We start from the raw sequence: 14,587 nt of genomic DNA, 5'->3' as shown, positions 1-14,587 counted from the left end.
CAGTCCTTCTCAATTAGTGGCGCAGATATTTGATGTCAAAAAACAAAATTATTTTAATCAACCAATTAAAATTAAATAATTTTAAAAAAGACAACCCAAAAAACGACTTCCTCGGTTGTTTGCCGCTCGTCTCGTTTTTTTCGAGTATCTTGTGCCATGCGAGCGTTCTGCCATGTTGTGGCAGTTGGCGTCCACTCCTACGCGTGGCCGGCCGCAGATGGCGAGAACGCTTTCGACAAGAACTGCACACACACCAGCTGGGATTTGTCTGCATGTTTTTATAAAGTCAACACATAATGAAAACAATGAAAAGTCTGGCGGTCATTTGAAAAATAAATCAATAAACATTAAAGACGTACGACCCAAATTGACCTTAGTATCCATGCTAACTTTAGCATCAGGTAATGTTGGTGACTTTTTGATGAGAGTCGCGGGATACACCCCGGACTTGTTGCTGGCCAATTGCCGGGCGCATATGGACAACCGAGCATTCACACTGACTCACATTTACACTCACAGGAAATTTGGAGTCTTTAATTAAACCAAAAATGATATTTGGTGGGACAAGTGGGACACACTCTGAGCTGGCCACCAGGCAATGGCAGGGGACAAATGGACAAACATTTTGCACACACACACACACACACACATCTGGACCATTTCGAATTTAACCCAAGATGACATTTGTTGAGGGACGCAAGATACACCCCAGACTGGTCGCCAATTTGCTCAGGGTCCATATACACAAATGGCAATTGAGAGACCTTAACCAGCCCAAAAATGAATCAGGGCACATAAAAGACCAGACACTGGCCCCCTTGGACAATTTACAGGCCTTAATTAATTAATTAATTAATTGTGGATGACTTTTGGCGAGAAAAGTGGGATCAGTGTACACCCAGGATTGGTCGCTGTCCTTTGATGACTTTGATGTGATGTTTGTTTGCCTTTTAAGATCCCAGTGGCGTGGCAACATAGCGACCGTGCACGGAGGACGACCCGTTGGCCGTGCCGTGACAAGGACGCCCACGTCCTCAACAAGTCCAAGCATCACGAAAAGCGCAGGTACACATTAATTGACGTAATAGAGCCAGTAGACGACGTTAAAGAAGGAAAATGAGAAGGGGAAGATGAAACGGGACCAACGATCGATGGCGTTGACGTCCGTGAGGTCGGGGATTTTGATCTTCAACTGCGACGACCGTCTCCTCAGGCGGCTCCTCCTGGCGTCCGAACCGGTGGGTCGCGCGGCCCGCCCGCCGCCGCGCCTGTATTGGACGCCCGAGGAGTTGTCCAGCGGGACGGGGGTGGAGTTTGCCGTGGCGTCGTACAGGCTGCTGCCGGTGCTGCTGCGGGTGCTACTGGTGGTAACAGTGGTGTGGCCCACCTCGTTGTGGATCTCCAACGTGGTCAGCAGGATGTTGCCCTGACAGTCGGCCTGGAGGGGGGGGACAACAAAAATGGGTCTCAACTTTGGTTAACTTCTTAACTATCTCTCTACAACAGAATATCGCTTCACCTTGGCGCGCTCGAAAGCGGCGCGGTCGTTGTTGGCCTTCTGCGCCTTCTCGGCCAGCTTCTTCTGCATGCGAGGTCCCCGCCCAAAGAAGATGTAGTTGACGAAGGCGTACTCCAGCAAGGCCAGGAAGACGAAGACGAAGCAGCCCATTAGGTACATGTCAATGGCCTTCACGTAGGGGATCTTGGGCAGCGTCTCCCTCAAGTGCGTGTTGATGGTGGTCATGGTCAGCACGGTGGTGATGCCTACCGACGCAAAAGCAGCCCGTCGAGTCAGGATAGTAATCCAACTGGCCGTTTCTGGACATGATTCATACATGAACTATATCAACTGTGTTTCTTTGCATTTCTGTTTTGAGCGCTGTTGCGTAAGTGGGCTGAAAATATAGAGCTTGAACAGTGTGTGCGGGGGAGGGAGCGGAGAGCAGTGTGGGTCCGTGCCATCGATTCCCGTTGGAGGGCCAAGAACGAGAACGGAGCGTAAGACTGACACAGATTAAAGCATCAGTACGGCAGTACGTGATCATGTTGTTGTTTTGATGTTCCGAGACAGGCCGGCGCCGGTTACCTAAAGCGACTCTAGCGGCCGAGGCGTCGTAGTTGATCCAGAAGGAGACCCAGGACAGGATGGTGATCAGGATGGAGGGCATGTAAGTCTGCAGGATGAAGTAGCCGATGTTCCTCTTCAGCTTGAAGCTCAGAGACAGTCGAGGGTAGGCACCTGCAAGCACGCACACACACAAGAAATGAATACAAGAGATAGGAGCAAGATTTTTTTTCCATTTCATATTTCCCAACGTTTACCTGTGGAAAAGACCACGTTCCTGGAGACCAGCTTGTAGTCCACGATAGAGAACTGCGGAAGCTCGATGCGCGTCACCCCCGTCACGGCCGTGTCGCCTCCTTTCCAGTAGAACTCGATATCGTCCGTCGTGTAGCCATCTGTCACGTGTTTAAAAAATAAAAAATAAAAAGACAATGGTTATTCTTTTTATTGCACTCAGGCGGAACAATTTAGAAAACGAATTAATTACTATCAATATTGGATTGCAATTTCATATTTGATTTTTTTTAAGGTCCTCCTACCACATAGACTTTTAACGAACAAGCATTTAATCGGATTGAATTTAATTACAATTAAAAACATCAGTATTATACCTAAATATTTGATAAATGAATCAAATGAATAGTAGTTTGTTTATGTGAATGAACACATGATTCGACAGCAACATATTTTTGAGTTGAAAAAAAAAAACAACGTTTATTTATTGAAAATGACATTGTCAACTCCCGGGTATCGTTTTTAGCACGGCGCAACGGTCGGTCGTTTGATTTAACAGCGGGGCGAACTTGTGAATGAACCGCGTGCGATGCACTTTACATTTGCGGGAGGCAAAAAAGGGCTGATTTACGAGGCGGCGCCGGAGCGCTGACTGCAGCACATGTAAATCTTACACGCTTTTACACATGATTCCGCATCAATGGCGAGCGCAGGGGCACATATCATCAAAACTAATGAGGGTTCCTTCTCCTTTGCACCGTGTGTGTGTGTCATTAACTCACAACTCTCAATCTCCAACGTGCAGTTCTGTTCATCCAACGGGTATCGCCTCAGGTCCATCATGCAAGCGGCCGTCGTGGTGATTCTGAGTCCAAAGGCCGGGGGCGAGGAGAAAAAAAAAAAGGGAAACAAATGTTTATTAGTTGATGCTGCATTGCGGTGTGAAGATTATACGATGCAGAGCAAATGTACAGAACGCGAGTTTTGAATCGGGCCGACTTATCGGCCCCGCCTCTTACCTGAGCCCGTAGAGGACGGTGCCGTCCGGGTGCAGCCGGATCATACGGTTCTTGACGGTGACGCCGTGCACGAAGGACTTCTTGTCATTGAGGAAGTAGGTGTCGGGCACCCAAAGTTGGTCGGCCACCCGGTTGTCCAGGGTGAGGTTGAGCGGGATGCCCAAGTAGGCCAGTCGCTTGTCCCGCCAGTACTGCTGGAAGTACATGGTCAGCGTGTAGTCCTGCCGGGGGAGGAGGGGGGAAACGGACGGATGGATTGATAGATCCTGATAGATGGATGGATCAATAATTAATAAAGGCCCTCATTGACTCGCTGGCTACGTTCCACCACTGATCGGGCGTAACACAAAAGCTTTTGCAGCCTTTTAAAGGAGCTGACATTCTGCTGACTAATATTCTCTTAAATAAATAAGCCGGTCACAGGAAATAAACAAGCCGTGCCGCATCAGTGACTCGAGCTCGCACGCGTGTTCCGTGTAGCGCTACGCTCGGCCTACGGCGCCTGTCCCGTAACGGTCGTTGGCAAGGCTGACTACAAGCCATCTGAACAAATAAATATAACTGGGCCGTGTAAAAGTGCTGACCTGACGCAGATGAAATGATGGAAATGCATTTTTTTTTTTTTTGCAAGATTGCTGTATGGTGTAGCAACTGCATCATTTTCTTAGCTAGGAGTGAATCACACTAACATTGTCAACTCATTCCTTGTGCCGTTGAAGACTCTGGCGTGCATTTATATTATGTGTGTACAGTACATTAACTGGGCTGGCTGTTTACAGTAAGTGCATATGCAAATGGACAGAATAATACTTTCCCTCCTCCCAAATGTATTTCCTCACTGCCAGTAAATGGGAGACTATCATATAACATCGCTTTGAGGGAATGAAAAAGATCAGCCCTCAGTTCTCCAAAGCGGGTTTGATTGAGGTTTTCTCACTCCCTGTCGAAAGCATAACAATGCAAAACGGCAGATTGAAACACCAAAATGTTTCTAGCTTCATGCTAACGTGTAATAGCAGTTGAAGAGAAGCCGCTGCTGAGAAAGTAGTGAGATGAAAAGCAGGTGTTGTGAGACGTGATGTCCGCCCACGTGCAGCAACACCGGCGGAGTGGCTCGGCTGAATCAGCTTTGGCACGACATGGCGGGTGCAGCTCAGCGTCTGGAGCTCTCACCGTTTGAAAACTTTCTGCAACCTGAAGCTCACTTTTCACAATAGTCTCATCGCAATTCAAATTTTAAAAGTAGCAATTTATTTGTTGTCAGATCATTTAGATCTCGGGAGAAACCAAGACTGGTTTTTAAGTCTCCGGTTAATGAGGCCCGGCGGGAGAACGGCGTGCCATCCCGGGGCAAAGACATGTCAGACGTGCAAATTGTCTGCCTATCAACTGGGAATAGCGGAACAGCGTGCTCAAGGTTCATGAGACACTTCCCCAGTGGAATGTGCACCAAGTTGTTCGACAAACCGCATGTTGAATTCATTCACGCGGGATTAACTTTGTGTCTGACGTTAGCATGCTTGTGAATGTAAAGATGGATATTTGTGTGGACGCAAACATCTCGACAAATTTGTCTTTGTGGATAAATGCGCAAGCAGACGTTTGCATTATGAATGTAACGACATGAAAACAGACACGTCGTTAAATTATGCGTGTCTGACAGAGACGTGTAAATACACAGATTAATGTCAACGTTATTGCAATCAATGTTTTATTTATCGTCGGTTTGCTAAATCAAGCATGTCTTTTACGATGAATACATCATGAGAGTGGTTGGCATGATGCTTTCGTGGGAAGATTTATCCACACGCTTCTCAAAATGCATGTCACCATTGCAAGTGATGACATGTATGCATATGCATTTAAATGTGTAAAATCAAATAGTTTGCGTGGAACTTACCATATTCACCTCGGAGACCATGTCTATGCTAGCCACATCTATGCTCATGCCAACAGCAACAGGGGCACCTTGAAAAATAACACAACCAAGCATTTATGTTATGACCTAAATGTCAATAAATACAATCTATAAAGTATTCTTACCTCCAAAGTCTGGCCTGAGACGAATGTCATATCCCTTTAAAAGTTTGTCCACCGTGTCTTTGACAAAAGACATATTGCCAGGCTCTTTGACGCTAAAAGAGAAAATAGCAGGCAATTTGAATATTTGAAATTTCAATATTTGCATATTGGAATAAGCAGACGCCGATTGGCGCCAAAAGGCCAGCTCACCTGGCGCATGCGCACATAGCGGCCACGACCAGCGGCCAGCAATGACACCAGCACGCCGCCCGGAGGGCCCTCATTCTCCCAGCGTCGTTGAGCTATGTGGCCGGGTGCGAGTCGGCGCTTCGCCCCCTTGCCTTGAGGCGCTCGCTCGCTCGTTCCCTGCCTTCCTCCTTCCCTCCTCCTCCTTTCTTTCCCTCGGTCGGTCCCTTCCTCTCTCCCCGGCGAGCGCCACTAAATCAGGTGAGACTTCACCCACACGACGACACACGCCTGAACGCGCCATCAATCCACAGCGTCCCACGCAGTACTTCTTGCTCCTTTTTTGGCAGCTTGTCGCCTCAAATAACGTTCTTGCGCGCTTCACGCACACTCTTGTGTTCATGTGGAAGGCTAATGAGAAGCAAGGCTGGCCCAGCGGGGGGCTCCGGTGATGAGAAATATCCAAGTACAAGTACTCAATTACTATAAACGAGTACAATTTTCAGGTGAAAGTTCTGCTGTTGTCCCTCCCTGCCTGAAGGTGGCGCTGCCATTTTTTTGTCTACCCTTTTGTGCATTCAATTGATGAGGAACTATGAAATGTGTGCTATAAACAGCATTGACACATGTCAATTCTGCTCATAAGAAGCCAATTTTATGTTGTAAAAACAATCTAATCTTTCCACCGCCTTTCCATACCATGGCTCTGGATAAACAGCGCTGACAGAATAAAAATGACACTCACCTTGTGTCGTAGATGGCGTGCAGCTTTTTGTTCCCATCAACGGCGTTCCTGTAAATAAAAATACAATTGGAACCTATTCAAATGATACATTAAAACACATTCATTTGTTGCTTGTGTTTTTTTTTTTAAATGAAACTACATTGGAAGAGGACCTTGAGAAATAATGGCGTCCAATCGTAATTGGAATATTGAGGGGGAAAAATGTCAACTGAAGTATTTTTTTTCAGTGGTTCAGCCCTGCAGCTGGAACGTCAACTTGTCACAACAAACGAGTCAGCAGTTTGGATTATTTTTTCGGTGGTGTCAGAAGTGGGCTAAGAACAAGGAATGGATCCAGCGGTGTTATCCAACCGCTTTCTCTCTCTCTTTCTCTTGCCCCCCCCTCCTCCCCATCCCCTCCCAGCATCTTCACCCCGCCGCCACTGCGCACATCCACCAGTGCTGCTTCCCGCCCTCTCTTCTCCTCTCGTTCTCCCATTCGCCTCCTCATCATATTTTAAGACCTTTTTTTTGAGGGGGGGACCTTATTTTGTCACAGCGACGGCCGAGCAGAATGAAAGTAACGCTATTCTAATTTTTTTCTATTTGAACACCACGTCTTTTCTTTGAGGGGGGGGCGTTCTTTCTCCACCCCCACCCTCCCCATCCACCAGAACGGCAAATTTGGAGCGCTGCGCCGGGGAGAGCCTGCCGAAGAGCAACGCTGGAGGACGAGAGATAGACGTCGTCGTCTTCTTCTTGAAGGTAAAAGGTGTGAATGTGTGTGTGTGGGGGGGGTACAAGGTGCTGTTCCTGGAGAACATCATGTGTGGTGCAGGGATGCAGGTGGAACAATTCCAGTGGGCTGTGATTTTTTTTTAACCCGTTCTGATTTTGCCTAATTAACCCCCCCCCCCCCTTTTCTGTGGCTTTTTTTAAATTATTATTTACATTTATATATTTTTTTGCATAGGAGCAAGTGCTGGATCTTTAAAAATGCAACAACAAAAAAAAGGAATTTTTGCTAATCATGTGTTAGTAAATATTAAAAATATGTTTGGATGAAGCACATATACATAATAAAATAATGTCATAATAAAATAATAATAAAAAGATGTATAAAATGGCCTTAAATATTTAGAAAAATAATTACATAAAAAGGCACTTTTAAAAGAATATATTGGCACTTTGAAATACCCCGCAAAAATAATTTGAAACTAAAACTATACTCCAAATAAATAATATGAAAAAATAATGGTGTAAATTAAAAAACTAAAAGAAAGAACATTGCAAAATAAAACACATTTTAGATTAATACAGCAATACATGACAAATTATTAAATAAGTTTAAATAACAAAGAGATACAAATATTTTAAAAGTATGTCCCGCAAAGAAAATATCTTTTGAAAACGCAATAGAGACTTTTTCAATGACCATAAAGGATAACAACACCCCAAAAAAAGAAACAACTCTTGCCCTCGCTGACGTCTGTCAAAATAAAGCTGTGATCTCTGCAGAATAGCAGAACGCTAGACAGCATTTGAGCCTCAGGCGTCAATCTCGTTTTTCGGAGCCCGATTCCTAATGAGCCCTTGTTTTGGCCGGACATGATCACGAGGTCCTTTTGTCCGCAGGAATGGGCGATGGAATGCAGTGCAGCTTTGCAATGAGACACGCGTGGCTCTGCTTCTTGCTCGCCAGCCTCACCTGCCGCCCGAGGTGAGCGTGACGCATCATCACCATCATCAACAGTAATTTGACGTACAGTTGTCGTCGTCTAGCCTCCAGCAGGAGGCGACGGGGACCCCCACCGAGACGGAATTAATTAACAACATCACAGTGTTCACCCGCATCCTGGACGGATTGCTGGATGGCTACGACAACAGGCTGCGCCCCGGACTGGGAGGTAACGGCGTGCACACAACGCACATTCAACACTTACATCCCTTTGTAAATGTTCATCACCTCAAGATAAAAGTGTTTTTGGTGCAAATGTGTGTTGTCTGAAATCATTTATTTTCTGCAATCGTACAGAAAAGGTGACCGAGATCAAAACCAACATTTTTGTCACCAGCTTCGGTCCAGTCTCGGACACGGAAATGGTACGACTTAAAAATATTTGTTTCAAATTAGCTCAAAATTTGAATTTCACAAAAAGTACGAGCGATGGAATTTGTAACGCAAAATGGCCGACTTGCTGTTCAATTTCAGGAGTACACCATCGACGTGTTCTTCCGCCAGAGCTGGAAGGACGAGCGTCTGTGCTTTGAAGGGCCCATGAAGATGCTGCCGCTCAACAACCTTCTGGCCAGCAACATCTGGACGCCCGACACCTTCTTCCTCAACGGCAAGAAGTCCATTGCGCACAACATGACCACGCCCAACAAGCTGCTGAGGCTGCAGGATGACGGCACGCTGCTCTACACCATGAGGTACCTCACGGACCCGGGACTTTGGCCACCATGGTATCTGCAGTTAGTAGTAGCAGCATTTAGAGTACGAGTAGTATCCACCTTTTTGGGAGGTGGTCTATTACTCGCAAATCTTAAAACGTTTGTAACACCTCTTGATGCCACAAGGTGGCAGCAAAACGTTTTTACTAAATGCCAATTTTGACCTCATGATGCCACAAAATGGTGTCAAAGCTTTGATCTGTACACAAAAAAAAAGAATAGGACCGATGATGAGTTTTTAGGAATAATAAAGGATATGTTCTCTAATCAAATCTGCGAATGTCGCACAAAGTACATTGTTACATCATTTTTACATTTCTATGATGAAACGACAATTAAGTCCACACGGTGGGAGTAGAAGTCTTCTCCTTCAATTCAGTTCAATGGCTTTTATAGGACTTTTTGGACTCATCTCACACAAAGTTTATTTATGCATGGATGGCTTTTTGTTTGTATTTCAGACTGACTATATCTGCAGAGTGCCCCATGCAACTGGAGGACTTCCCCATGGACGCGCACGCCTGCCCCCTCAAGTTTGGAAGCTGTAAGTAGACCACGAGGTGTTTGTTTTGTGACGTAGGGGAAGTTGAGCTGGCCCTTAAGCTTTTGGAATGAATTACGAGGGGCTTCCCTGCAGTTAGACGGGTGCGCCCAGTCCAAGCTAAAACGACTTAGATTAATTGCAAGGTAGACTTAAATACACACAGCTCACAGGGCAGTTCATTAGGTAAAGCCACGCAGTCGACTTCATCCGTTGCCGCCTTCACAAAGATGTCACAATCATATTTTAAAAATACATCTCAATAATTCATTTCATTAAAAAAAGGGGGTTGTATTTCCCCTCTGTTTTCATAGAAAACGCAAAATAAGCAAGAATTGTTTTAGGTTTAAAATTGAATCCATTTTTTTCAGAATTAGGAGAGCAAGCTGACAAAATAATCAAATAATAGAACAACACAGAATCCTAACTTCCGATCTGCTTAGGGGTTTTTGGAAAGCCTTTTAAATATACATTTAAAAAAAAAAAGCTTTTGTGTGATGTGCTGGGGCCTGCGTGAGCCTTGCAAGCTATCAGCGTCGCATCCGGTTTCCTGCAACTCCATTAACCCGAGCTAATCCTTTGACCCCCTTGGATGCCGCCTGGCGGGCTGGGCCGTCCCGCTCTCCCGCCCTGTTGCTCTTGGCTCTCTCAAAGCTGCCACGGTTGCGTTCTTGGACACGTTAATCACCTCTCATGATCTCGCTAGGCTACTATCGCGAGCTTGGGATTCGTCAGCTCAGGTTTTGCTAGTTTGCTAATGATAAGATGTCCTACTCTTGGAGTCACACTTTTTTTTATGTCGTTGTTAAACACACTCAATAATTTTGACTGGGCTATGTCGTTCAAACCTGCAAAGTATCGATAAAGTTTTTGGAACATATTGAATTGGTTGTAATTGGCGTTATTGGCGCTCGCCCTAAAAGATTCAGCGTTTCTTCAACGCACTGTAGATGTTTGCGTTTCGGCACCCAAAATTTTTTTTTGAGCAGCACCTGATTTACCCATACCAATCCATAGCGCACCCTCTACTCGAGTTAGTATCTCGCTAAATGTTAGCTTCAAAGAAGCGCTAGTACCAGTAGAAACAGACAATGGACGACAACGTTACAAAACACGCCAACGTTGTCGCGGCTGGTCAGAGACAATAATCCCGATGGGGCTGAGGTCAATCTGGGGATATTGAAGACAATCTGTGAAGTCTTCTGACACCACAGTCGTGGGATTAGTGCTCGTAGATTGGACCGCCGAGTGCCGCACACACATAGATTTAGTAACGGGGGTTATACTTTACGATTGGTTTTAGCCGCACAACTGCTTCTGTCGGACGCACTTTCCGTAGAAATTGGTGCGACAGAGTGGAGACAGAATTTTTACGTTATTGTTTTTCCCCATGAGGTTTCGATACCACGACGTCTATTGGGTCACATTCCAGGACATGTTCAGTTTAAAAACTCCTATCAATTGTAATGGGTTAGGGATCATGTTGTGATCATTGCTTCCACTTTGAGATTTGCCTTTACCATCCAAAATGGTTGTTTAAGCAAGCAGCCAAAATGACATCCTGCTAGTACTGTGACTTTCAGGCACCACAGGTGGCTATGGAGAACGGGGCTTGTCGGACCAGGACGGCAACACGCAGATTAACTGTGAATACATGTCACTGTTGAGATTGCAGTCAAAGGTTTAAAGAGCTCAAATAGAATAGAAGAGTCACGTAACCTGTCATTTACTCAACTCTATAATCCACTAAATGTATGCCTGACTCATTGTTTTTTTTATTTTTTTTATTTTTCATGTAAGATATCAAGAATAGCTGATATTATTATTCCGGTTTATAGTTTCACGGCGTCCCGAGTGAACATGACCGGTGAAATGTTTGTTTCCCTCAGATGCGTACCCGATCTCGGAGGTGGTCTACACTTGGGATAAGGGGGCGGCCAAGTCGGTGGTGGTGGGCGAGGAGGGTTCCAGGCTCAACCAGTACCACCTGACTGGTCAGACGGCCGGCACGGAGGACATCCACACTAGTAGAGGTGAACGTGCATTTCTTCCGTTCACCATTGGTCATTATCGAAAAAAAACTCATATTGGCTGTTTTTTGTGATCGTAATTGTTTTGGTGCCATCTAGTGGTATCAATTCCTGACACGTTTATCAGTTCTCCTTTGAAAATTGCATTATACATTGATCTTCATTGCCGCTTTCATTGCTTGAATTGCTACCAGTTGCTAGCATGTTAGCATTACTAAATGGTACGTTTTGTTTTTTTAATCCATCCCCACTATCATGCTATTTGATCAATTGTCATTTGAAATGGTTCTTCCATAATATTTTAGAAGCTTTCTCTACTCAGTATATGTTAGGCAACCAAATGCTAATGTTGTAGCCTGTGGCTGAAATTCTTCATAGCAAATGTTTTCAAATCAAGCCTGACAGGGACAACAAATGAATCACTCGGATTTGGGAAGGCCTCCCACATACCGCCAGATGTGCCCCCCCCCCCCTCTCTTTCCAAGCCCCCGTCCCAGGGGGAGAAAAATACACTTATCCAGCGTCCCGGCTATTGGGTGTGCAGGGTTAATCCTCACGCGGTGCCCATCAGGCAGTTGTGCTTTTACCAAATGACGTCATCACTTTGGCTGCAGCGGCAGTGCCACGTCGGGGAGAGGAGGGAGGGAGGGGCCGAGTGGCATCTGCTCCATTCTCTTGTGTAAGATCAAGTATGAGGCCAGGCTTTCCAAAATGCACCTGACTTGGCGTGCAAAGTGTGCGAAAGTGTAACAAACTGTGCCAAACTTTTCAACCTCCCTCACAATCTTCAACACCCCAGTTGATGCTCCTCGGGTGTTAAATTCAAAAGAATGATACAATTGCAATTTTAGCCATAAACCAAATGATCCAAGTATAATTCATCTGAAAATGTCTATTAATCTATTGCTTGTGATTGGTAAAAACAAAATGGTTCCGTACAGCCGCCACATTTAGGGAATCCCTGCTATGGTCGACATGCAGTAGCCGCGCCGACCAATAGCGGTCCGATCTGAATCACGCGCCACCGGCGGCGTTGGAAATCCCGCCGTGACGCCAAAGGCTTCTTTCTTTAAGACAGACGGAGCCTCCAGACGCTAATCAGAGGTACAAACCCTCCTTAAGCGGGCCGGGAATAGCTCACAGTGGACACGGGTGACCCTTGACCTGCCGCGTTAAGCCCTCACCGAATGACGCCGGGGAATTAAAGCGTGTTTTCCCAACAACTGCGAAAGGGAACGCCGGCGCAGCGCTCACTCACCAGTTGACCAGCATGGCCGCGTTGTTCTCGGCGATGAAGGGCAGCTCGCCACACACGCTCCAAAATCCAAACGTTAAAGTCCACCAAAGCCGCATTTTTCGTCTTCTTTTTTTTTATCTTTCCGCACCTTCCCATCCACATTTGTGGAAAATAAAAAGCAAAGAAAAAACGGGGTCAAAAGCGAGCGGCGCCGGGGCGACGCCGGCGCCACCGAGCTCGTCTGACGGATGCTCGTCCGCTGGCCGAGGACATGATGGATGCTCGCCGGAACGTCTTCCAAACTTTTCCGCACTGCCGTCTCGCGGCCGCCTCTGCCCCACGCTCCGCCTCTGCCGCCTCAGTGGTGTCCCGGCTCAGGAGAGGATGCACCAATCCTGAGCACGCATGCACGCACGCACACACAGGATGCAGATTGTGGCGAGGGATTAGCGAGAGAGGGGAAAAAAATCAGCAGTCATCTGTGGATTTTTTTTCCACGGGAGAGGAAATAAAATGCAATCCCTCGTTGGTTAACAGGATGATGATGATGATGTCTCGCCTGGCAACCCATTTATTTTGCCTTCACGTGACAAATATGAGTAGGATCACAAGCCCTGATTCCAGGAAAATTTAAAGAACAAGCTGACATTTTTTTTTGTATGACCGCAGTTGATCTGAAATAACATCCTGCTCTCGATGCTTTACCTTTGGATTGTCCGTATGGTCAATTCTTCAGGGGATTGCACAGGGATCCTGTTTGTCTTTAACTAATACCCCAAACAACAACATGAGTCAGTTCAAAGGACAAGAGTGACGTTTATCTTGCCTGACCACAACAAGATGGGTCAACAATCCGATTTATCGTGATTAATACCCCAAACAAGAATCGGGTTTACAGTGACTGTACCACTAGAGGGAGCCCAAAGTCAAATGTTGCCACCTGTGGTTTTGCGCAACCTCTGAATGATTGATGTGTGTCGATCAGGCCAGTACACGGTGATGATGGCTCACTTCTTCCTGAAGAGAAAGATCGGCTACTTCGTCATCCAGACGTACATGCCGTGCTTCATGACCGTCATCCTGTCGCAGGTCTCCTTCTGGCTCAACCGCGAGTCCGTGCCCGCACGCACCGTCTTTGGTAAGACGCGGCCACCCGTTTGTATCGTTTGCCGGCTCTCACCGTGACTCCTTGCAGGCGTGACCACGGTGTTGACCATGACCACGCTCAGCATCAGCGCCCGCAACTCGCTCCCCAAGGTGGCCTACGCCACCGCCATGGACTGGTTCATCGCCGTTTGCTACGCCTTCGTCTTCTCCGCCCTTATCGAGTTCGCCACAGTCAACTATTTCACCAAGCGCAGCTGGGCTTGGGACGGCAAGAAGGCCATGGAGGCCCAACAGCCCAAAGTAAGTGGCCTTCCAATTCGGGATCGCCGATTCATCAAATCGAGTTATGTCTTTTCTTCCTCTAGCGTAAGGATCCCTTTGTGCTCTCCAAGAAACCCAACAACGCCTGCACGGCCGGCGTCAACTACACCACCAACCTGACCAAGGACGCGTCCGTCTCCACCATCTCCAACAGCACGTCGGTCCAGCTCAAAGGGCCCCCCGAGTCCAAAGGCGCCGATCCCAAGAAGACCTACAACAGCGTCAGCAAGATCGACAAGATGTCCCGTATCGTGTTCCCCGTCCTTTTCGGCACCTTCAACCTGGTCTACTGGGCCACCTATCTCAACCGGGAGCCGCACGCCACGCCGCCCAGCACTTAACCTTCCTAAACTCATCTGTCGCTTTTTCATTTGAGGTAATTTTCATTGCATGTCGCTTCTTCCGCATCTCCTTCCCGGCCGGCCATGTTTTTCACCTTTTAGCATTTGGATTCGATTGTAGTTCTCTCTTTGAAAGGACAAGAGGCATGGTGCCAAAGTACAGCAAGGTCAGTTGTGAGCTGCAAAAATACATTGTCAAGGACAGTTTGGCTATTTCCAGCCAGTCTTCAAAGATGCTCTACAAATACGAGGCACACGTACTAAACAGGTGGGTGATGCCCTCAAGCCACTTTCCGTTATTGAGAC

The 14,587-nt window shown here is 46.7% G+C and overlaps 2 protein-coding genes across 3 annotated transcripts; one reads left to right on the top strand and one right to left on the bottom strand.

Annotated features, from left to right (window-relative positions):
* Positions 1-305: 305 nt before the first annotated feature.
* gabrb3 (gamma-aminobutyric acid type A receptor subunit beta3) lies at positions 306-6,048 on the bottom strand. Its single transcript, XM_085929023.1, has 9 exons — positions 5,551-6,048; positions 5,362-5,453; positions 5,219-5,286; positions 3,319-3,539; positions 3,082-3,164; positions 2,323-2,460; positions 2,087-2,239; positions 1,520-1,764; positions 306-1,438 (listed from the first exon to the last, which is right to left on the bottom strand). Exons 1-9 carry the CDS (start codon positions 5,622-5,624, stop codon positions 1,073-1,075), a joined length of 1,440 nt encoding a protein of 479 aa, XP_085785149.1. The 5' UTR covers positions 5,625-6,048; the 3' UTR covers positions 306-1,072.
* gabra5 (gamma-aminobutyric acid type A receptor subunit alpha5) lies at positions 5,582-14,550 on the top strand. Of its 2 annotated transcripts, none has more exons than XM_085929026.1 (12): positions 5,582-5,787; positions 6,882-7,015; positions 7,886-7,970; positions 8,033-8,157; positions 8,286-8,353; positions 8,463-8,683; positions 9,166-9,248; positions 11,135-11,278; positions 13,498-13,650; positions 13,708-13,919; positions 14,012-14,316; positions 14,418-14,550. In XM_085929026.1, exons 3-11 carry the CDS (start codon positions 7,888-7,890, stop codon positions 14,279-14,281), a joined length of 1,359 nt encoding a protein of 452 aa, XP_085785152.1. In that variant the 5' UTR covers positions 5,582-5,787; positions 6,882-7,015; positions 7,886-7,887; the 3' UTR covers positions 14,282-14,316; positions 14,418-14,550. The 2 variants fall into 2 exon arrangements, with proteins under 2 accessions (XP_085785152.1, XP_085785151.1); XM_085929025.1 differs by having other exon boundaries at positions 13,985-14,316.
* Positions 14,551-14,587: the final 37 nt, after the last annotated feature.

Source organism: Syngnathus leptorhynchus, chromosome 13 (assembly GCF_054491065.1).
Source record: "Syngnathus leptorhynchus isolate UIUO chromosome 13, UIUO_Slep, whole genome shotgun sequence".
Taxonomy (NCBI): domain Eukaryota; kingdom Metazoa; phylum Chordata; class Actinopteri; order Syngnathiformes; family Syngnathidae; genus Syngnathus; species Syngnathus leptorhynchus.
This window is presented reverse-complemented; position numbering and strand designations above follow the sequence as displayed.